This window comes from Argentina silus (genome assembly GCF_951799395.1).
Source record: "Argentina silus genome assembly, chromosome: 4".
NCBI lineage: Eukaryota > Metazoa > Chordata > Actinopteri > Argentiniformes > Argentinidae > Argentina > Argentina silus.
The window spans coordinates 4,904,727-4,923,093 of record NC_139658.1 but is presented as its reverse complement, the minus strand read 5'-3'; the positions used below and the strand labels follow the sequence as shown (position 1 = coordinate 4,923,093).

The following is an 18,367-nucleotide window of genomic DNA, read 5'->3' as shown; positions in this document are numbered from 1 at the left end:
TAGATGTTTGCTTTTTGTCTGGTCTAATCTCACACTCATCACCAGTCTCTTAATGAGAAATGACTGTTGCCACTGCTGCCATTGACATGCACAGATATACTGTACAAAAAGATCTTGTTTGATGTTTTAAGACAATGTCACCGCTCCATAACCTGAACATTTGCTCATGTTTGCTTGGGACGTATTTCTAACATCATCAACTATACAGTGTCAAGCATAAGTACATGAGAGCTACCGGTATATGCTGAGTGGTGTCCTGAGTGAATGATGATTTCTACCCGGCAGATGAGGACAGAGAGAGAGAACATGGTGTGATGATGACTGAAAGTTTCCTGTGTGTCTGTGCAGGCTGGAGACAGAGCTATGCTAATGGACTGCACACCTCACCAGATGGTGGACGTTTGTTTGTGTCCGTGTCCACAGATCAAGGGGTGGGTGGGTGGAGGGGGGGGGTTGTGTGTGTGTGTGTGTGTGTGTGTGTGTGTGTGTGTGTGTGTGTGTGTGTGTGTGTGTGTGTGTGTGTGTGTGTGGTGTGTGTGTGTGTGTGTCAACTCAAAATCAAACAGAAGACATAGTATCTGTCAGATCCTCTGCTACACCAACTCTCCCTCCAGCCCTCTGGCTCTCACACACACCTGACTCTCCACCTGTTGGTTTATTTCCAGGGGTGAATAGGCATGACCTGGAACATCACCAGTCATATTCATGTGAGGGAGATAGGGGGAGAAGATGAGAAGGGCTCATATCGTAGCTGTGTTTTACACACTGCCTGAGCCGTGACTGTTTGTGGTGTGGCTTCGCTCCGTCTCTACGCTAGTCATCACAGCAGCTTAAGTGGGATATGAGTGATGTCATTGTGTTCCTATTCCGCACCTGTTAGTCCATCTGTTTCCATGGTTTCAGCACACCAGGTCAGGCTCTGTATTCAATGTTTCTAATCTCATGTCATAATGTCCAACTGGGTGTCCGACGTCTGACATTTCATTGCTGCACCTGTAACATATCTGTTAGAGCATCCTTGACTTTTGCCCTTTACCTTGTTTAACCTGTGACTTCCAACAACCCTAACATGACTTCCATTTTCACTGGTCTGCAGTACTGGACATCTACTCAGTTTACAAGTATGTGTATGTGTGTGTGTGTGTGTGTGTGTGTGTGTGTGTGTGTGTGTGTGTGTGTGTGCGTGTGCGTGTGCGTGTGCGTGTGCGTGTGCGTGTGCGTGTGTGTGTGTGTGCGTTTAAGCGTGCCTGTCTTCCTGCCTGCGTGCTCTCTCAGACAGACTCGTTAATCACACCATGAGCTCCTCTCTTCTCTCTTTGATTCCTCTGGTCTGTTTCTCTCATTATTGCTTTGAGGCTGTTACTGTACATCTTATCATCAGGTTAAAGACAGACAGCAGAAGGAGAAATAGAATTTGTCCCTGTTTTCAAAGCATTCAATGCAGACACGCACACACCAGACCTATCCAGCACAACAGAGGCTGAAGGAGACCTTTATATCATGACCTGCATGACCTATGACCTTGTTCCCACAGGAGTGTTCTCTTGTTTGATCTACTGTGAATCCCCTGAGAAAGAGATGGATCATTGATGTGATTGTCTGGCTTTGAAAAAGCAGGTTGGTTCCGTTGTGTGATGTAAGGCCTCAGATTGTGAGCCTGTTCACTTTAATTAGCGTTTCATTGTGAAGATTGCTCATATATATTCATTAAGGCCCCAGTGTAGGACTCAACTTAGGTCTTTGAACTGTATGTTCATCTCCTTCACTGCCTCTCCTTCACTGACTCTCCTTCACTGCCTCTTTTAAAAAATGGTATTGTGTCCAGTCCATAATTTTCCATTTTCAATTTCCAGCAATTTGAAGGCAATAGGAAGAAAGGAGGGGGATACTGTTCAGTTGCAGTTATGATTTCAGTCCTGATGAATCCATTCTGCAGGAACATGGGGTCAACAAAGTACATTTTGGTACATTAGATAATGCATTAAAAGTTCTGAAACCATATCAGAAGATATAACAGTAAGCTTAGTTGCAAGAGAAATCTGGATTTAAATATTCTCTCCATAGTGCATAATATGACATCTATTCAAGTATTTTGAATTATTTTCAGCTAATGTAAATTCCAGATGGACAGGGATCATACAGTCGGAGATTTCAAAGCATGTGTGTGTGTGTGTGTGTGTGTGTGTGTGTGTGTGTGTGTGTGTGTGTGTGTGTGTGTGTGTGTGTGTGTGTGTGTGTGTGTGTGTGTGCAAAGGGACCTCTAATCCAGATTTATAAAAGTTGTGTCTCATTTTATGCCAGCACACTGTAATCCTGAAATGTAGCATTAATTCCTATGTGTGTGTGTGTGTGTGTGTGTGTGTGTGTGTGTGTGTGTGTGTGTGTGTGTGTGTGTGTGTGTGTGTGTGTGTGTGTGTGTGTGTGTGCCAATCTCCAATGCATCGAGGTGTCACTGTTTCTTAAATAGCGTCATCATCAATGAGCGAGGTTGTCTAGCTGCTTCAGAGGAGCCAGACAGAGGCTAAGTGTGCTCCAGTGGTGAGCTTCCTGAATACGGCTGTCATTATTTACTTAGATACCGTACTTCATCTCTGTAAATGTTAGTGTGGAGGTGATAGTAATTTCAATGTATTTGCACACCAACATCTAAGAATCATAAATGGCACTTTATTATCGCGCTTTTATGATTTTATAATGCAGCCTCAAGAAATGTTTATATTTATTTGTTTTCGGATTCACATTTTCATTTAAATCTAGGCAGTGCGATACAGGATACAGGATAAAAAAAACACAGCATGTTATTTTTTATGTGACCGCAACCAATGTCTATATCCGATATTACGTAGTATTAAGTAGTCTGCTGCACTACATGTCCATTAATATGATGTATTTTGTTATACTACAATATAAATAGTTAGTTTTTAATCTGTCAGTGTTGTGTGCAAATTAAATGGGTATTAGAGATGACCACTTTGACCTGTTATGAGTCTTACATAACCATATGTTAACTGAGCTCAGCCTTAGGTCACAGCTACACCACCAGGCACAGCTACACGGCACCGTAACGTCTCCGTAACGTCAAGCGCAGTTTAACAACTCACAGTGATCTCTGATACGTGCTAGACAGCATGCGAAAGCAGCACGTCTGCGAAGCGAGGCTCGCTTGAAGCAGCGTAGTTTTGCTTCGAGTCTATTTTTCTCTGATGCGAGAGCGTTGTAGAGTCGTAGACGCAGAGAAATAAGGACATATTTATATTTATAAATTCACAAATAACCTCAATCATCCTAAAACTAAGTAGAACACTGGCACAAATCGCCCTGCATCGCATTTTCAGTATCGCATTTTATATTCGTCCTGGTCATGAAATAAGACATTGGGCTATGTAGAATAATAACACAATGCTTTCATATCTCAACACAATACGTTGAGTGTAATACTGAGTAATATTGGGAATAACAAAACAGACCTTTTGTCTCACTGCCAATATTAGACCTTTCTTTTTTCCTTTCTTTTTTTCAATCAAATAATACAACAATGCAGCTCTGTTTCAGTCCAGACACAAGACTGAACATTGAATACACATGACACACTTTCATTTTATTTAAAAAATAATTAACTTTTATCTGATCTGATTAAATTGTAAGACAAATTTGTTGTATCTGATTACCCAGCTATCTTTTTCTGATTTACATAACAGTATAATAATGTCTTGCAAACCGTCTACAGTGAATTCACAGACACATTCACCATTTTAGGGTCCAAAGTCTCTGACATCATATGTAAAATATATTGTATGCAATTTGGCCTAACATAAATAGATTATTATAACTTTGTATTGTGTAATGGTGAAGAATTGTTTGTACAAACATATTTAGCAAAGCATAATACAATTATACCTCGTAATGAGAACCAAACAGTCCAATTATCACTTTGGGATATACAGTAGTTAAATATAAATCACTCCTGTCACCCTCACAGCATGAACAACTGCTGTTGTTGATGGCAGGGGAAACAATCTAAGTTGTTAAATAGTGTGGTACAGTAGCATTAAGACTAATAAATGATTAATCTTTGTTGTCTCTAAACTCAAACATAGAACTGATAGTAGAAAGTATTGGAGTAGTAGTGGTAGTAGCTGGTAAATACAGTACGTACAGTAGTAATAGAGGTGGTGGGAATACTGCAGTAGTAGTCATGGTAGTAGTAGCATTAGTCACTGTATTAGTTTTAGTTGTAGCAGTAGTGGAGCAAGCATCAACCATGTATTTATAATCAATATGATGATACTGTAACTAATTGTCTGGACAGAGCAAGTCATAATGAAATCATTTTTTTGACTATCTCTTGATGAATGACAAATAGCAGGAAAAATACACTCAGATCTTGGCTAGTCATAGTTAAAGTCATACTGTAGCAGGGCTGGTGGATGACAGGATCATCTAACTGAACTCCTCTGGGATCTGCCCTGGTATCCTGAAGCCTGTCTGCGCTGTCTGGTCCAGAGTGTTCCTGGGACTGGTGGACGTGGCAAAGCTGGCACGGGTCTCCACCGTGCAGCTGGTCCGTTGCAGGAACTGCAGGAAGTTCTCGTGGGCTGAGCCCTCGTGGCTGGACACAGCTAGCTCCACAGGCCGGGCGGAATAACAGCGCCGCAGTTTACACAATTCCTCTCTGATTTGCCTGTTCAGCAGCCCGTAGAAGAAAGGGTTGACAGCAAAGGAGGAGTAGGCTAGCCAGGTGACAGCCTCCTCTAAATCAGGTGGGACCTTGGGCGTGGCGTCCAGGGTCAGGTGGAGGTGGAAAGCGAAGTAAGGCAGCCAGCAGAGCAGGAACTGGCCCACGATGACCATCAGAGTGAGGGCAGCCTTGCTCCCTCCGAAGGCTCTGTCCCGGGCCATCCTGCGGGGGACGTTGCGGGTGGTGATGATGGTGGTCTGACTGTTTATGGAGTCTGAGCGGTGTTTGGGGTGGCTGGCGGTCCATGAGGGCAGTGGGCCATGCTGGCGGGCGGCTACACGGGCCACCTTGTACACGTTACAGTAGACAGCAAAGATGACGGTGGCGGGCAGGCAGAAACAGGCCACACTGAAGAGGATGGAGAAGACCCGTCTGTGGCCACTGTGGCTCCAGTGTAGGGAGCAGTGGGCGGCGCTGATAGAGCTCAGGCTAGCGTAGGCCGGCCATCCAAACACAGTAGCCAATCCCAGAAGAGCAGAGGCCACCCACACCAGCACCATGACTCCAGCTGCCAGCTTCAGGGTCATCTTCACCTCGTAGCGCATGGGGTGGACGATGTAGTAGTAACGCTCCACACTGATGGCGGTGATGGTGAAGATGGAGGCGGCGATGAGGAACACATTGAGGAAGACGTAGACCTGGCACTCCAGCACAGTGAACACCACGCCACCGAAGTATGGCGAGCTGGACACAATGCCCAGAGGCATGAGCAGCACAGCACACAGCAGGTCCACTGCACACAGGTGGCACACAAAGGCAAACTTCCTGAGGTGAGGGGCCTTGACAACCACTATCAGCACAGCTGTGTTGGCCAGGAGAGCCACCACATTCAGAGTCACCATGAAGAAGATCCCTGACAGGTCCTTAAAGCGGGACTGGGCATTAGGGAGGATGCCCAGCTGCCTGCTGGGAGCGGAGGGGTTGGGCGCCCACAGGGTGATGGTGTCATTGGCCTCAGGGGTCAGAGGTGAACCAGACTCCTCCATAATTCACAATGAAAGTTTCGGAGTAAACATCGGCATTCCAGACTCCCCCATCCTTCACTGATGAGCCAGAGGAATCCTGCTGCTCAAGAGTCACGTTATACTCCTTGTCCCTGTTGAAAAAAAGAAAAACTACATAAAGTGCTTTTGGGACAGTTATGTATTTAAGAGATAATCTAGAGTATGTTTGTATTTTATCTTTAAATACACAGCAAAAACAAGAGAAAATATATATGCACATATATATAATTATATGCACCATCGTTCACTATTAAAAGGGGCAACGGCATCTTAAAGTCAGATTCAATCTACATACTATAAGCACTGGTGAGCCCTATCCTATCTTAATGATTGAAATGTCCCTCTGGGAGAGACAAATATACTTAACACTCTCACAGGATAATAACAGCTACTCGTATATTTGATAATAGCCTATGGCAATTATGTTTTTCTAGCATTTACAAACTTTTATTTTTCATTTTGCACAAAAACTCTTCCTGATGTTGAGTTGCTACCATACACATGTACATAAAGAACCTGTACTACTAATAAATAACATAAATATACTATAATACTTATAAAAGCATGACCTACTGCTTGCTTGTAAATGGAGACTGGGAAGAAATCTCTCCAACTGCAACTGCAAACATGACTAATGGCATCACACCTTATTGATACTGTATGCAAATTCAATTAACCAATCTGAATACATAACCATTTTAATACATATTTCTGAAATGGCAAGTGGAAGCATAACCAACCCTGTAATGCCCACAACCATTAAGAGAGATACAGATGATGACTAATTTCACTCACTCAGCTTTTCAAAAGCAAATGACTGATGCCCTCAATCTACAGTAAAGGTATGAAAAAAATCTATAACATTTCCCATAACGTTGGTGTTCACTGGTGGGAATGTTTATCAGAGAAGGATGTTCTTTTGCTCTCTCTCTCTCTTAAGAGGACAGGGACCTGATCAATAGGAATAATTCATGGAGGACACCGTCTCTCCCTCCTCCATCCTTCCCTAACCTTTTGAAATGAAAGATAATGAGCTTGCTTGTTTTAGCCCAGCTGCAGGGAACTGGCAGCATTGATTAGTATGTGCTCAGTGTCACCCTGCATAGCACCATCAAAGACACAACCTCTTACCAGGAGAGACCTGATCCTAGCGTTGTACAAAAGCTGTACTCGTCCTCTGCCAGGACACTGTCAAAAACATCAATACAATGAATATTCTGCATTTGTGACACAACATAGGCACCCACTCACATTTACTTATGTGTGTGTGTGTGTGTGTGTGTGTGTGTATGTGTGTGTGTGTGTGTGTGTGTGTGTGTGTGTGTGTGTGTGTGTGTGTGTGTGTGTGTGTTGCATGTAACTTAAGAGGTGGCTGCATCTAAATATTTTCAAGGTGTGTTAAATGTCAGAGGGACAGGGATATCAGTTGTGTGTGACTTTAAAGCAACTTTATTGCCACACACATGCTCACATTCTCCCCTTTGTGAGCTATGAAGATAAGAAATAAGAGTGACAACCAAAGGAAATAACATCTTTCATGTAGTGCTGTTTGTCTCACATACACAAATCTGTTGAATCACTGCTTAGATCATGATCAGGTTCCCAACATCTATGACTATGAATGCTGTGTCCTAAATTCATGTGCTTGCTGCCAGTGATCTACTGATGCTTTCCCTTCTGTAATCTCCTCTGGTAGGCAGTGATTGGCATGCCATGTTTGTAATGAGATTTATTCTTAGGAAGGACTGCTGCATGTACATTCTCATGTGTGTTATGTAAGGATGTCCTCCTTTTCATCGTGTTCCATCTAGCATATGCCCTGTCCTAAAGGCCTGAGTTAGGCGTCTAAGTTTAAACATGCAATAGCCTCCAGTTGAATATTATTACAGTCACAGTAACAAAGTAAGTGAATAATTCACAGTAAAAAATATTTTGGATTATATACTTTGCCTGTTGAGTAAGAGAACACAATATAACGTATGTGTGTGTTTTGACTTTTGATCATGTGGTCATTTGAATAACAGGCAGATCATTACATCACACATACAGGAGCATTATGCTTGAGTCTTATTTAAATTTATTAAAGAAGAATGATTCTCTTGACTGCCTTACCAAGGAATCTGGGAGAGCTAGAGGATCTTCCAAAACCCCTGTTCTTGGATGAGTAAGACAGCATCATTTGAGCAAAATGAAAACATCTGCTACGAATAACACCTCTCAATCTGAGACATCCTCAGTAATGTGCCACAGACACCCCTCCAGAATGTTCTTATTGACTGACTAAACACAACACACTGAGCTCCAGCAAAAATAATACCGCCACTTATTTAATCATATTAAATATTTAGAAAATGACATGCCAAAAAATAAAATTCCATAATAGGTATTATCAAATCACATCCTCAAATGTGCACCATGTACACCAAAAGGTAACTTCTCTCCCAGTACGTCAATTCAGTAGTTACGTGTACCTTTTGACTTTTTGACTAAATGTTGAAAACGGGGCAAAATTATGAATGATTTATAACTAAATACACTCAAATTATGTCAAGATGATCTGTTTAAGAGGAACCTACAAGAAAATACAGTTGTAGGACCAATGGAACTCTTGCCTGGCTTTATACTATACCATGATGGAACATATGATGTGCTTACCTGGTAATGGCAAATATGTACATAGGCCTACAGTGGACAAAACAAGTTTGAAAAATGTCTAAAGCGTTTTACAACAAACATGGTTTTGAGAAGAGGTGCAAGAAAAAAAAACGTGTTTCTTGAATTGTACTTCTTCTAAATCACGATGTACAGTAGAAGACATTAACCTACATTACAACTCCAATTATGTACATACTTTATTCAGTGCAGAGAATAGGAACCATATTCAGTTTGTAAATGTTGTCTCTCCAACACAATGGAAATCACACTGATAAAATTATAACTCACCTGACATCAGTTTTGCATGGATGTTTATCATAAATCCTTCATAAAGGCCCTTAGATCCCCCTCCACTTCTCTTTCCTCTGAGTTTCTGAGGAACTCTTCTATGTGTTCTATGTGTCCAAGCCAGCAGTTAGGTGCTGTTGTTTGGGTCAGCCCCAGCAGATGCTGAACAACAGGTGAACCTCTGAAGATCTCTCTCAGTTCCCCAGGGACAGCTCAGACTATGTGGGTACAGTACCCTGTTCGTGGAGATCCTTGTTCATACTATTGAAGATCTGTCTCTTGGAAGGACCCCTGGGTTGGACTGGTAAACAGGCGATGCTGTCAGAGGATTAATAGGTGATGTGAAGTGGGTCCACAGAGACACAGCTGGCTGAATGAGGGGGAGGAGTTAGCCACTGGTCACTGTTAGTAGCACATTGCTCAGGAGAGGTTCATTGGTGAAGATGCTCTGTGAAACCCCACCCACCCTATGTCCAGCCCACTCTCCCTTGCTCTCTTTCATCTCTCAGTATATGGCTGTGACTGTCACACATTGTACTGTATGCTTTGCCTCTGCCTTCACACACACACACTTCTCTGTCCTCCTGTCCCTACAGGCCACCCCTGGGACTGACTGACTTCATATACACTCACCGGCCACTCATGTTATATTCATGTTCAGTTTAAAAACTGAAGAAATGCAGAATCTATAAACTTCTCTCAAAAGAACAGACACTCTAAGATTATCTTCAACAAAATAAACAACATGTTTATTTTCATATTCTTGTGTAAAAAGCATTTTGTATGTTAACATTGCTGCAATTCAATGATTCACTGTTCAGAGAGATGTAGAGTGAAATGTGTGGTTAAGTCATTTATTTGGCTAGCACGTGTGCCGTTAAGGCTGCTATGTGAGTAAATCGATTAGAAATCTACACATCTACAAATCATCTACTTTTAGATCATACAAACTGAGACAAAGACAATTCGCTTCCTGACTCAATGTAATACCAGCTTCATACAGTTGATGGAAGGGTTGCATGTCTCACCTAAATTACAGAACATAACAGTCACACTGACATCTGCTGGAAGAAGAATTGTGTTACATTCACAGGAGGAAGTACTAGCAATGTTTAATTATGTCAGTGCAGTGCTTAACAATTAAAACAACTGCAAATAATTGTTTTTACAATTAAATAAAAACAGAGGAGGTCATTTGTGTCATTTAATTGATGTGCTATACAAATCAGCACTCCCAATAATAAGAACCAATGTTGTGTTACATTCACATGAGGAAGTACTAGCAATGTTTAATTATGTCAGTGCAATGCTTAACAATTAAAACAACTGCAAATAATTGTTTTTACAATTAAATAAAAACAGAGGAGGTCATTTGTGTCATTTAATTGATGTGCTATACAAATCAGCACTCCCAATAATAAGAACCAATGTTACAGTAGAGTGAAGGAACTCAAGTAGTTACTTTGCATCTGCAAAATTATTCAAGACAGCACTTATTGGTAAAATATTGCACAAAAGGAATACAACATGAAACAGAATGCACCAGAGAAGCAAACAATGTGCAGGAGACCATAGTATAGAATATCTTTCATACAAACCTCAAACTTATTAGGCGACAATAGACTGATTTAATGATATACTGTAGTTGATTAACTCTGTAAGTCAGATGAGTCAAGTTACATAGCAAGTACCATGTCTACATCTGCTATTATACAACGGTGTCCAACTGTACAGGACAAGACTAGGCATTATATTGTGTGATCCAATCCTAGAATCTGAGAGAAGGTCTTTGATTTTGACTGCAGCTTTAACGATATCCCAGTCTTTTCTTAAACAGTTTGTCTTCGTTATTCAATTTTGTTCTGATGGCAGATCGAATCACACTGGAATCCACTCCAAACTTTATCTTTACGTGTTCTGGAAAAAAGGGCCATTGAAACACATTACTTGTCTTCATACAACAATTTGAAATTGAAATTAAAATAAGTGCTTCTGGTTCCAGTGGATATACATGTGCACATTGAGAAAGCATATATTGTACAAAATATTGTAGCCTACATACAGACTAGGAAGATATGAGAGACTGTACCTTGGACACTCCTTAAGACATCAGGGTTGAGTGGAGGCTTTTGGGTATCCTCTTTATTAATGTTGCACCTCCTGCCTTGCAGGGTGTGGGTGGCCAGAGTTTCCCTGTCAAAAAGCACCATCAGCAGGGCTGAGATGTACTTCTTGAAGTCTGTGATCTCTGAGACCCTCTCATACAGGATCCTCTGGACTCTCAGGCCTCCAGGCAGATGCAGATAAGTATCATCGTCCTCCTGAAAGTCAACATCAAAATAAAAGGTGTTAGTTATTACAGTGTAAGTTATTGAAAGTATTTGGCCACTTACAGTGCCTTCGGAAAAAATATTCAGACCCCTTCACTTTTTCCAAATTTTGTTGTGTTATAGACTCAATTTAAAATGGATTAAATTAAAAGAATTTGCCATCAATCCACACACAATACCCCAGAATGACAAAGCGAAAACACTTTTTTTGTAAATTTATTAAAATTGAAATACAGAAATACCTCATGTACATAAGTATTCAGACCCTTTGCTATGACACTCTTAAAATTAGCTAAAATGCAACAAACCAATCACAACAAATTACTCGAAGTTGAATTGAGTCCATCTTAATGCAAGGATAGTTAATGTAATTTTGGAATTAATATCTTTGTTTTTATAGGGTCTCTGATTTGCAGAGGAATCAATTACACACTGTGTAGATGAGGATGTCACTACCAACTCAGCAAATTTCATAATTTTCTCTTGATCCTGGCAAACTCCCCAGTCTCTGCCGGTGACAAACATACCCATAACTTGATGCAGCTAACACTATTCTTCACACGAGAGATGGTGCAGAAACTACATTGCAAACTTAATGCTTTGTAGTAAAACCAAATAAAGACATTTCCAGCCACTTTCTTAGCTGTTTCACTTGAATTCATTGTTGCAAACACAATTATGGATATGAGATTATTTTCTATTAAGGGATTCTTTCTGGCCACTTGGTTATAGACCAAGTGACTGAGATGATGTTGTCCCATCAACTGTGCTTTTTCCTCTCCACCATTCAACTTTGTAGATTTTTGTAAGTCTCCCCAGGCCTCAGGGTCGCATTCCTGAGCAGTTTTGTTCCTCTCCATTTGCTCAGTTTGGAATGACAACCTGATCCACACAGTGTGTAATTTATTCCTATGAAAATCAGAGACCCTATAAAAACAAAGATATTCATTCCAAAATTACATGAACTATTATCCTTGCATTAAGATGGACTCAATTCAACTTATTGAGTGATTTGTTGATGACATTTTTGCATTTTAGTTAATTTTAAGAGTGTCATAGCACAGGGTCTGAATACTTATACACATGAGGTATTTCTGTATTTTAATTTTAATAAATTTACTGAAATTCGCTTTGTCATTCTGGGATATTGTGTGTGGATTGAAGGCAAATTATTTGAATTTAATCCATTTTAAATTGACTATGTCTATGGAACTGAAATATGTAAATGGCATGATGGAAATGACCTCACCTCCACTGCCAGATCCACTGGTTCAGTGATATAAGGGATGCTCTCCTCTCCACTGCCCTGAGGGACATCCCCGCTGGACTGCCGGGCGTGGTCCAGAACAGTCCTCAGATCATGGGCTGTGTGTCTCATCTGGGTCATCAGGTCATTCATCTCTACCAGAGTATTACAGATAGACAAATAACTTTTCAGGAATCACCTAGCTTAACCTACTTATTTAAATATCTCTGTGTTAGATCAATGAGTAAATGTAAAAGTGACAGTGGTGTATCATATACATCAATTATTATTACTAGCATATTAGTTTTAGCATAGAGTAAAGACTATCTATTTTATTGGATATCAGGGTTGACATACAGTTGAATTAGTATTCAAATACTATGAGGATATGAAAGACAACTGATTTAATAATAGAAGTGTTATATAAAGTACAAGATGTACCTTTCATCTGTTTCAGTTCCCTCTCGGCCAAGATTCTACATCTGCGTTCATATTTTAGTTCTGATTGAAGTTGGTCGATTTTCATTAATAGACTTATAGTGTCTGTTCTCATTCCAGGACTTTGAACCTCTTCTCCCTCAAAGCCAATGGGTTCACTCTGAGAAAGACATAAGGAAGTCAGTGGTTAAGTTCATAAAATAGGATATGGCAGTCATATACATTCTAAGAAATAAGAACAGATCAAGACAAAAACCTCACCTCAATAGATGGATACATATCCTCTGATATCCTGTACTTCTCCTCTACAGGATCAATGTCCTCCACAGTCTCTATGCCCATCTTCATCATTTTCACCTGTTCTTGTATTGATGCAGTTGCTGCCCTCTTTCCTGGCATAGTACCTGAGGTGAGATGGGCACACTCCCTGAAAAATACATCCACACTGACATCATTTACTGCACACAATAAAACTCATTTTCTTTCAGGTCCATAATTTAGGTGAATATAATACATTAAATATTATAATACTACTGTGCACAACTTTACTTCCTCTATCAACTTTTCAGGTCAGGAGTCAATACAGAAAGCTAAATTGCAACAAATATATATTGCATTGATACTGCATTCTGCAGTTTCTGGCAGTGATAAAAACGGAGGCAGCAATGGGGCAATATCGAGGTCTGATTAATTGAAGTAATTATTGGTTACATGGGTAGATTTAAACTCATTAGTTAGCTCACGAACATTACGCACCTTCAATATCGCTGTTGAAAACGTTCTGTAGCCACGCGTATCGACAGTACATGGAAATACTACCTAGTACCTAAAGAGGAAGTAGTACTGCAGTACTGCAGTGTACAATCTGGTGTCAGATACATTTTCAAATGTGACCTAGATGTCAGAGATAAAACCATATCTTTAAAAACTGCACACACTCAGATTTCTGTAGCATTGATGTGTGCTTAATGTACTTTTATGTGAAGATGTTATTTCCTCTTTATAATGACTTTTTGGTTGAATAGGATTTAGCAAGGAACTGTGTTGTTAGGATCAGAACATCTGGGGAAAGATTTTGCCCCTGTACATGTTTCCTGATCAACTTAACTTTAACTTGTCCAGCCAATGACATTTCGATTATAGTTCCTACCAGCTCGATGGCCCACTGAGAGACCTGCATTTTCTTAAAAGGCGGGGCACAAACACTTTTCTAATGGGCGGGACAAACGGATGCGTGGATATTAGCCAATCAACACCTCCTTTACCCATAGTTCGGTTGACCGAAAAGAGGAAAAACCATGTGGGTTCAATGTTGACTTGCGTGGACGAAATGTATAGCAAGCTACTGTAAAATTCTGTTTATTGATCCTTTGAAATAGTTTTTTTTAGGCCAGCCATCGCCGTTGTTTTCCGCCATGTCGTCTTTTTTCCTAAAGAAAAGAGGAAACCCAAAGTTTTCCCAGAAAGATGGGAATTCAGCTGTGCCAAAACGAAAGGTAAGTAGCATCTAGCCTGTCCATGAGCTAGCAAGCTTTGAGATCACAGATAACATATTGTATTAACATTGCGAATATTTTGACCCCATTCTAAATGTGGTTTGGTGGTTCAGAATGATGGTGACACGGGAAACAAAGGACGAGCCAAGAAATTCACGTCCAGGAACAACGAGGAGATCTCCAGCGACTCTGAGCCAGAAAGGTGCTCAAAGTTTTAAGTCATGTGATGGTGATGCGCTGTACTGACAATGTATCTCGGCTCAACTATTTTGTAGAGAGATATAGTTATAGCATATAGCAATATATTTCATTAACCCTTATTTCACATACAATTAGTTCCACAGTGCACAAGAGAAGGAGGGCCAACATTGAAGAAGAGTATGATGAGACTCCACAGGAGAAGAAGCTGCGATTAGCCAAACTCTACCTTGACCAATTGAGGGATGAGGGTAAGAAACCCATGTCTCATCTTCCAAGCGATGTATCTTGGAGTGGAACAGAACAAGATGTTTATAAAATCAACATAAGAGTGAACATATAACATGCAGTGCATGATCAGAATCTGATGCTTAAGCCTCTTGTACTCCCTTCATGTCGATCAGAAGAGAAGAAGACAGAGGAGGAGTCCTTTGAGACAGACCTGATTGCTGGAAGACTTGAAGAGGATGTGGTATGTGTGCTATGACAGCGCCATTGTGTCGATTTAATGATATATGTTGTCATAATGTGATTCAGTGGTTATACTAAATTGTATTTATTTCAGCATGAACATTTCTTTTCCTCAGCTTGAACAGAAAGGAAAGCTCCAACGAATGATCGCAAAAGATGTGAGTTTTCATGTATTGCTGTCTCCCATGTATGCCTTCCAAGTGCATATCCAGTATGTTCACCAAAGATTTTTATGTTTTTATTGAGCTATATTGAGCTGTCATCCTCATTTGTCCCTGATGATTGTTGTCATGGTTCCCAGCTCCTACCACCAGATGCCTCTGAGATTCGTTTGTTAAGAGGACACAAACTGCCAGTCACCTGCCTGGTCATCTCTCCTGATGACAAACACATCTTCTCTGCTGCCAAAGACTGCTCTGTCATCAAATGTGAGTCTTCCCTAAATGTATTTCTTTACTCCCAAATGACAGAAATAGATTGTTAGGAATGTCAGTCTCTGTCAGACGGCATACTAACTGAACTGCACACAGTCAAAGTTAGCTTTTTGTCAAATTCAGGAATTCACTCATTTTCTCCTGTAACTGCAGGGGATGTTGAGAGTGGGAAGAAACTGCATACGATAGCTGGTGGGAGGAAAGGAACTGAGGATCGCCATGTCGGACACACAGCCACTGTCCTGTGTATGGCCATATCGTCAGACGGGAAGTACCTGGTGAGCATTCCCTGTACTGATTAGCACAGTGTGGTTGGGAAGCCATCCCAGTTCTGTAGGTATGAGCAAATGCTTTCATGTTTCATGCCACGTTCCTTTTTGTTTTGAATCATTTTTTTGGTTTTCAGGCCACTGGAGACATGAATAAATTGATCATGATTTGGGAGGCAGCAACGTGTAAACACCTGTACAAGTTCACAGGACACAGAGGCCCTGTGTCGGTAAGCTCTCTCGCCGTCCCCTCTTGGCATGCGTCCCCTTTCCTTCCGGTCCGTGTTCCGGTCTAAGCCAGGGATCCTCTTGCGTATCTTACTGAACTAATCTCTTCCTCTCAGGGTCTGTCCTTCAGGAAGGGCAGCCATGACCTGTATAGCGCATCTCACGACCGCTCAATCAAGGTGTGGAATGTCGACGAGAACGCCTATGTGGAAACACTGTGAGTAATGCTGGGTGACAGATGGTGTGTGTGTGTGCGGGGTTGGGGGTGTGTGTGTGGATGTTTGTGAGATTGACCTTGTGTGTGTCTCCCTCAGGTTTGGGCACCAGGATGTGATTACGGGGCTGGACGGCGGGAGCCGGGAGCGTTGTGTGACCGCAGGAGGGAGGGACCGTACTGTGAGGGTGTGGAAGATAGCAGAGGAGTCCCAGCTTGTGTTCCACGGCCATGAGTGAGTCCCCTGCCCTCTTTCCATCAGTCTCACACGGTTTATTCCCCTCTTATTCTAACACTAGTCTTGCACTCTTGCTCACTCTTCATGCCTCTCTGTCTCTCTAAGAATCGGTCCCAATGTGCAACCTCTTTTTTTTATTTTATTTTTTTATTTTTTTATCTATTTGAAAAGCCTGATGCCTTTCGGCTGATTGGTACCCAGAGCAAAGAGCAGTGATGATGAACCTAAACCGAACCTGGCTGATGAAGGATTTGATTAGAATATGTGTTCCCCCCTTCAGTCACAGTGACCGTTTTGATTATGGCTTTCAACAATGCTAATTTTTGTCCTTCGCCTTTTGTGCTCTGTGTGAGAGCGAGCACAGCTAGTCCTGCACATTGTGTCCATGTTCTCAGTAGCCTGTCCTTTATTGTAACTGTTCGTCCTGTTCATCTCTTTCAGGGGCTCCATCGACTGCATCCAGCTCATTAACGAGGAGCATATGATAACAGGGGCTGATGATGGGTAAGAGAGAACCAGTTGTTCTTTGACAGGTATTATTATTGTAGAGTTTTGACCAGGGCAAGGGCACTTGTACTAACACTCGCTCTTTATCTTCCCCCCCCCCCCCCCCCTGTCAGCTCTGTTTCCCTGTGGAGCGTCAACAAGAAGAAGCCCCTGAGCACTGTGAAGCAGTCCCATGGTTGCCATGGCAGCGAAGGGCTGGAGCAGCCTTACTGGGTGGCGGCCGTTGCAGCGATGCAGAACTCAGACACTGTTGCCTCAGGTGCTTCTAGCTGTGAGAGTCCTCCACACACACACACACACACACACACACACACACCTTAAATTGTTATTGTGAGAGTTGTTGTGAATAATAAGCACTGTGCAATAAGACTACCAATCAGTGAATCCTTCTGTGAGGTACAGCTGTACTCGCACGAAACAGACTATTTTGTTTGCCTCCATAGGTTCCCACAATTCTAAGGTCCAGCTGTGGAAGTGTGGTCAGGGGTTCAGAGGTCTGCAGCCACTCTTCAGCATCCCTGTGGTAAGCCCCAGTCTGTAGACTCCATGGCATGCTACCTTAGCATTAACTGATGCTTTTATTCATGCTCATTTATACAGTATCTGTAGAAAGTGACCACGGGGGTCCAACTTACCTGGTCTTTAGTCTGACCCCTATTGCCCCTCTGTGGATGAATCTGTATTGGATGTGGGTAGAGTTGTGTGAGTGTTGTGAACTAATGCATTGGTCTTGTCTCCTTCTCTCTATTCATCTATCCATCCATCCGTCTCCATAGACGGGGTTTGTCAACAGTCTAAAGTTCTCCAGCTCTGGTCAGTTCCTGGTGGCAGGAGTGGGACAGGAACACAGGTATTGTACCAGGACTACCTGCTCTCTCAGACAGAGATGCACTGTACTCGCAGTTAATTATGTCTGTTCAGTGTTGACCGTAACACTCTGTATGTAAGTAGTTGCAGAAATTAAGGGAGCTCACTAGGTGGCACTGTTATTTCACTCATACATTTCCCTGGGCCATTCTTTTCTAATGATTTGTAATAGGGATAACACCCCCAATGCCTGTTTTCTTGTTGTTTTCTTATTCGAAGTGACTGGAGTCTTAAGTTTCACATGCTTTGTGTCGTACACACCTTTGATTTTGTTGACAAAGTTTCGGTCATGTTTGTTGTCAGGCTTGGTCGATGGTGGAGACAAAAGGAGGCAAAGAACGGACTCTACATTATTCCTCTTAAAAGAAAAAGTCCTGAGGAAGAAGAGGACAAGAACGGGGAATAGTGGATTGGTGGATGATATGGGCTGTGTATGCAATTTAGTATTGTTTTGTAAATTAAATTCTTTACACAAATGCTTTTTGTATACTGTCTATTAATAATACTGAACTGATGTCGTATTTGTGATCTGACTTCAACTCTGTGTGTGCAGTTGGTGTCTGCCTCTGCTGTTGGATGCTCAGCTTGTGGGCTGTAGGGGGTTCCCTTGAGATTCGGTGATAGAAAAATAAATGCTTTTAACAGCTTATAAATCCGTAAAGGCATCAAATTGTTTTGAAAAAAAACACGGTTCCTTTGAAAGATTGGCCTGGCACATTGAGGTGAAAAGTGCCTTTTAAGACTTC

General features: G+C 41.6%; 3 protein-coding genes across 4 annotated transcripts; 1 reads left to right on the top strand and 2 right to left on the bottom strand.

Moving 5' to 3' along the window:
* Window positions 1-4,440: 4,440 nt before the first annotated feature.
* LOC310803873 (putative G-protein coupled receptor) lies at window positions 4,441-5,724 on the bottom strand (the record flags this gene model as incomplete). The annotated part of the gene is made up of 1 exon (XM_083668824.1): window positions 4,441-5,724. The coding sequence occupies one exon, from the start codon at window positions 5,722-5,724 to the stop codon at window positions 4,441-4,443; it is 1,284 nt and encodes a 427-aa protein (XP_083524950.1).
* A 3,787-nt stretch (window positions 5,725-9,511) lies between these two features.
* LOC310803876 (uncharacterized protein) lies at window positions 9,512-13,497 on the bottom strand. The gene is made up of 6 exons (XM_083668827.1): window positions 13,456-13,497; window positions 12,961-13,103; window positions 12,703-12,859; window positions 12,265-12,416; window positions 10,775-11,006; window positions 9,512-10,602 (listed from the first exon to the last, which is right to left on the bottom strand). Exons 2-6 carry the CDS (start codon window positions 13,096-13,098, stop codon window positions 10,493-10,495), a joined length of 789 nt encoding a protein of 262 aa, XP_083524953.1. The 5' UTR covers window positions 13,099-13,103; window positions 13,456-13,497; the 3' UTR covers window positions 9,512-10,492.
* Window positions 13,498-13,997: 500 nt separating this feature from the next.
* rrp9 (ribosomal RNA processing 9, U3 small nucleolar RNA binding protein) lies at window positions 13,998-18,248 on the top strand. Of its 2 annotated transcripts, none has more exons than XM_083668822.1 (15): window positions 13,998-14,195; window positions 14,309-14,397; window positions 14,532-14,644; window positions 14,798-14,865; window positions 14,981-15,022; window positions 15,166-15,292; window positions 15,452-15,576; window positions 15,705-15,797; window positions 15,912-16,012; window positions 16,110-16,244; window positions 16,689-16,751; window positions 16,868-17,025; window positions 17,198-17,277; window positions 17,531-17,604; window positions 17,925-18,248. In XM_083668822.1, the coding sequence occupies exons 1-15, from the start codon at window positions 14,115-14,117 to the stop codon at window positions 18,025-18,027; spliced, it is 1,452 nt and encodes a 483-aa protein (XP_083524948.1). In that variant the 5' UTR covers window positions 13,998-14,114; the 3' UTR covers window positions 18,028-18,248. The 2 variants fall into 2 exon arrangements, with proteins under 2 accessions (XP_083524948.1, XP_083524949.1); XM_083668823.1 differs by having other exon boundaries at window positions 16,868-17,013; window positions 17,925-18,245.
* The last annotated feature ends 119 nt before the right edge of the window (window positions 18,249-18,367 follow it).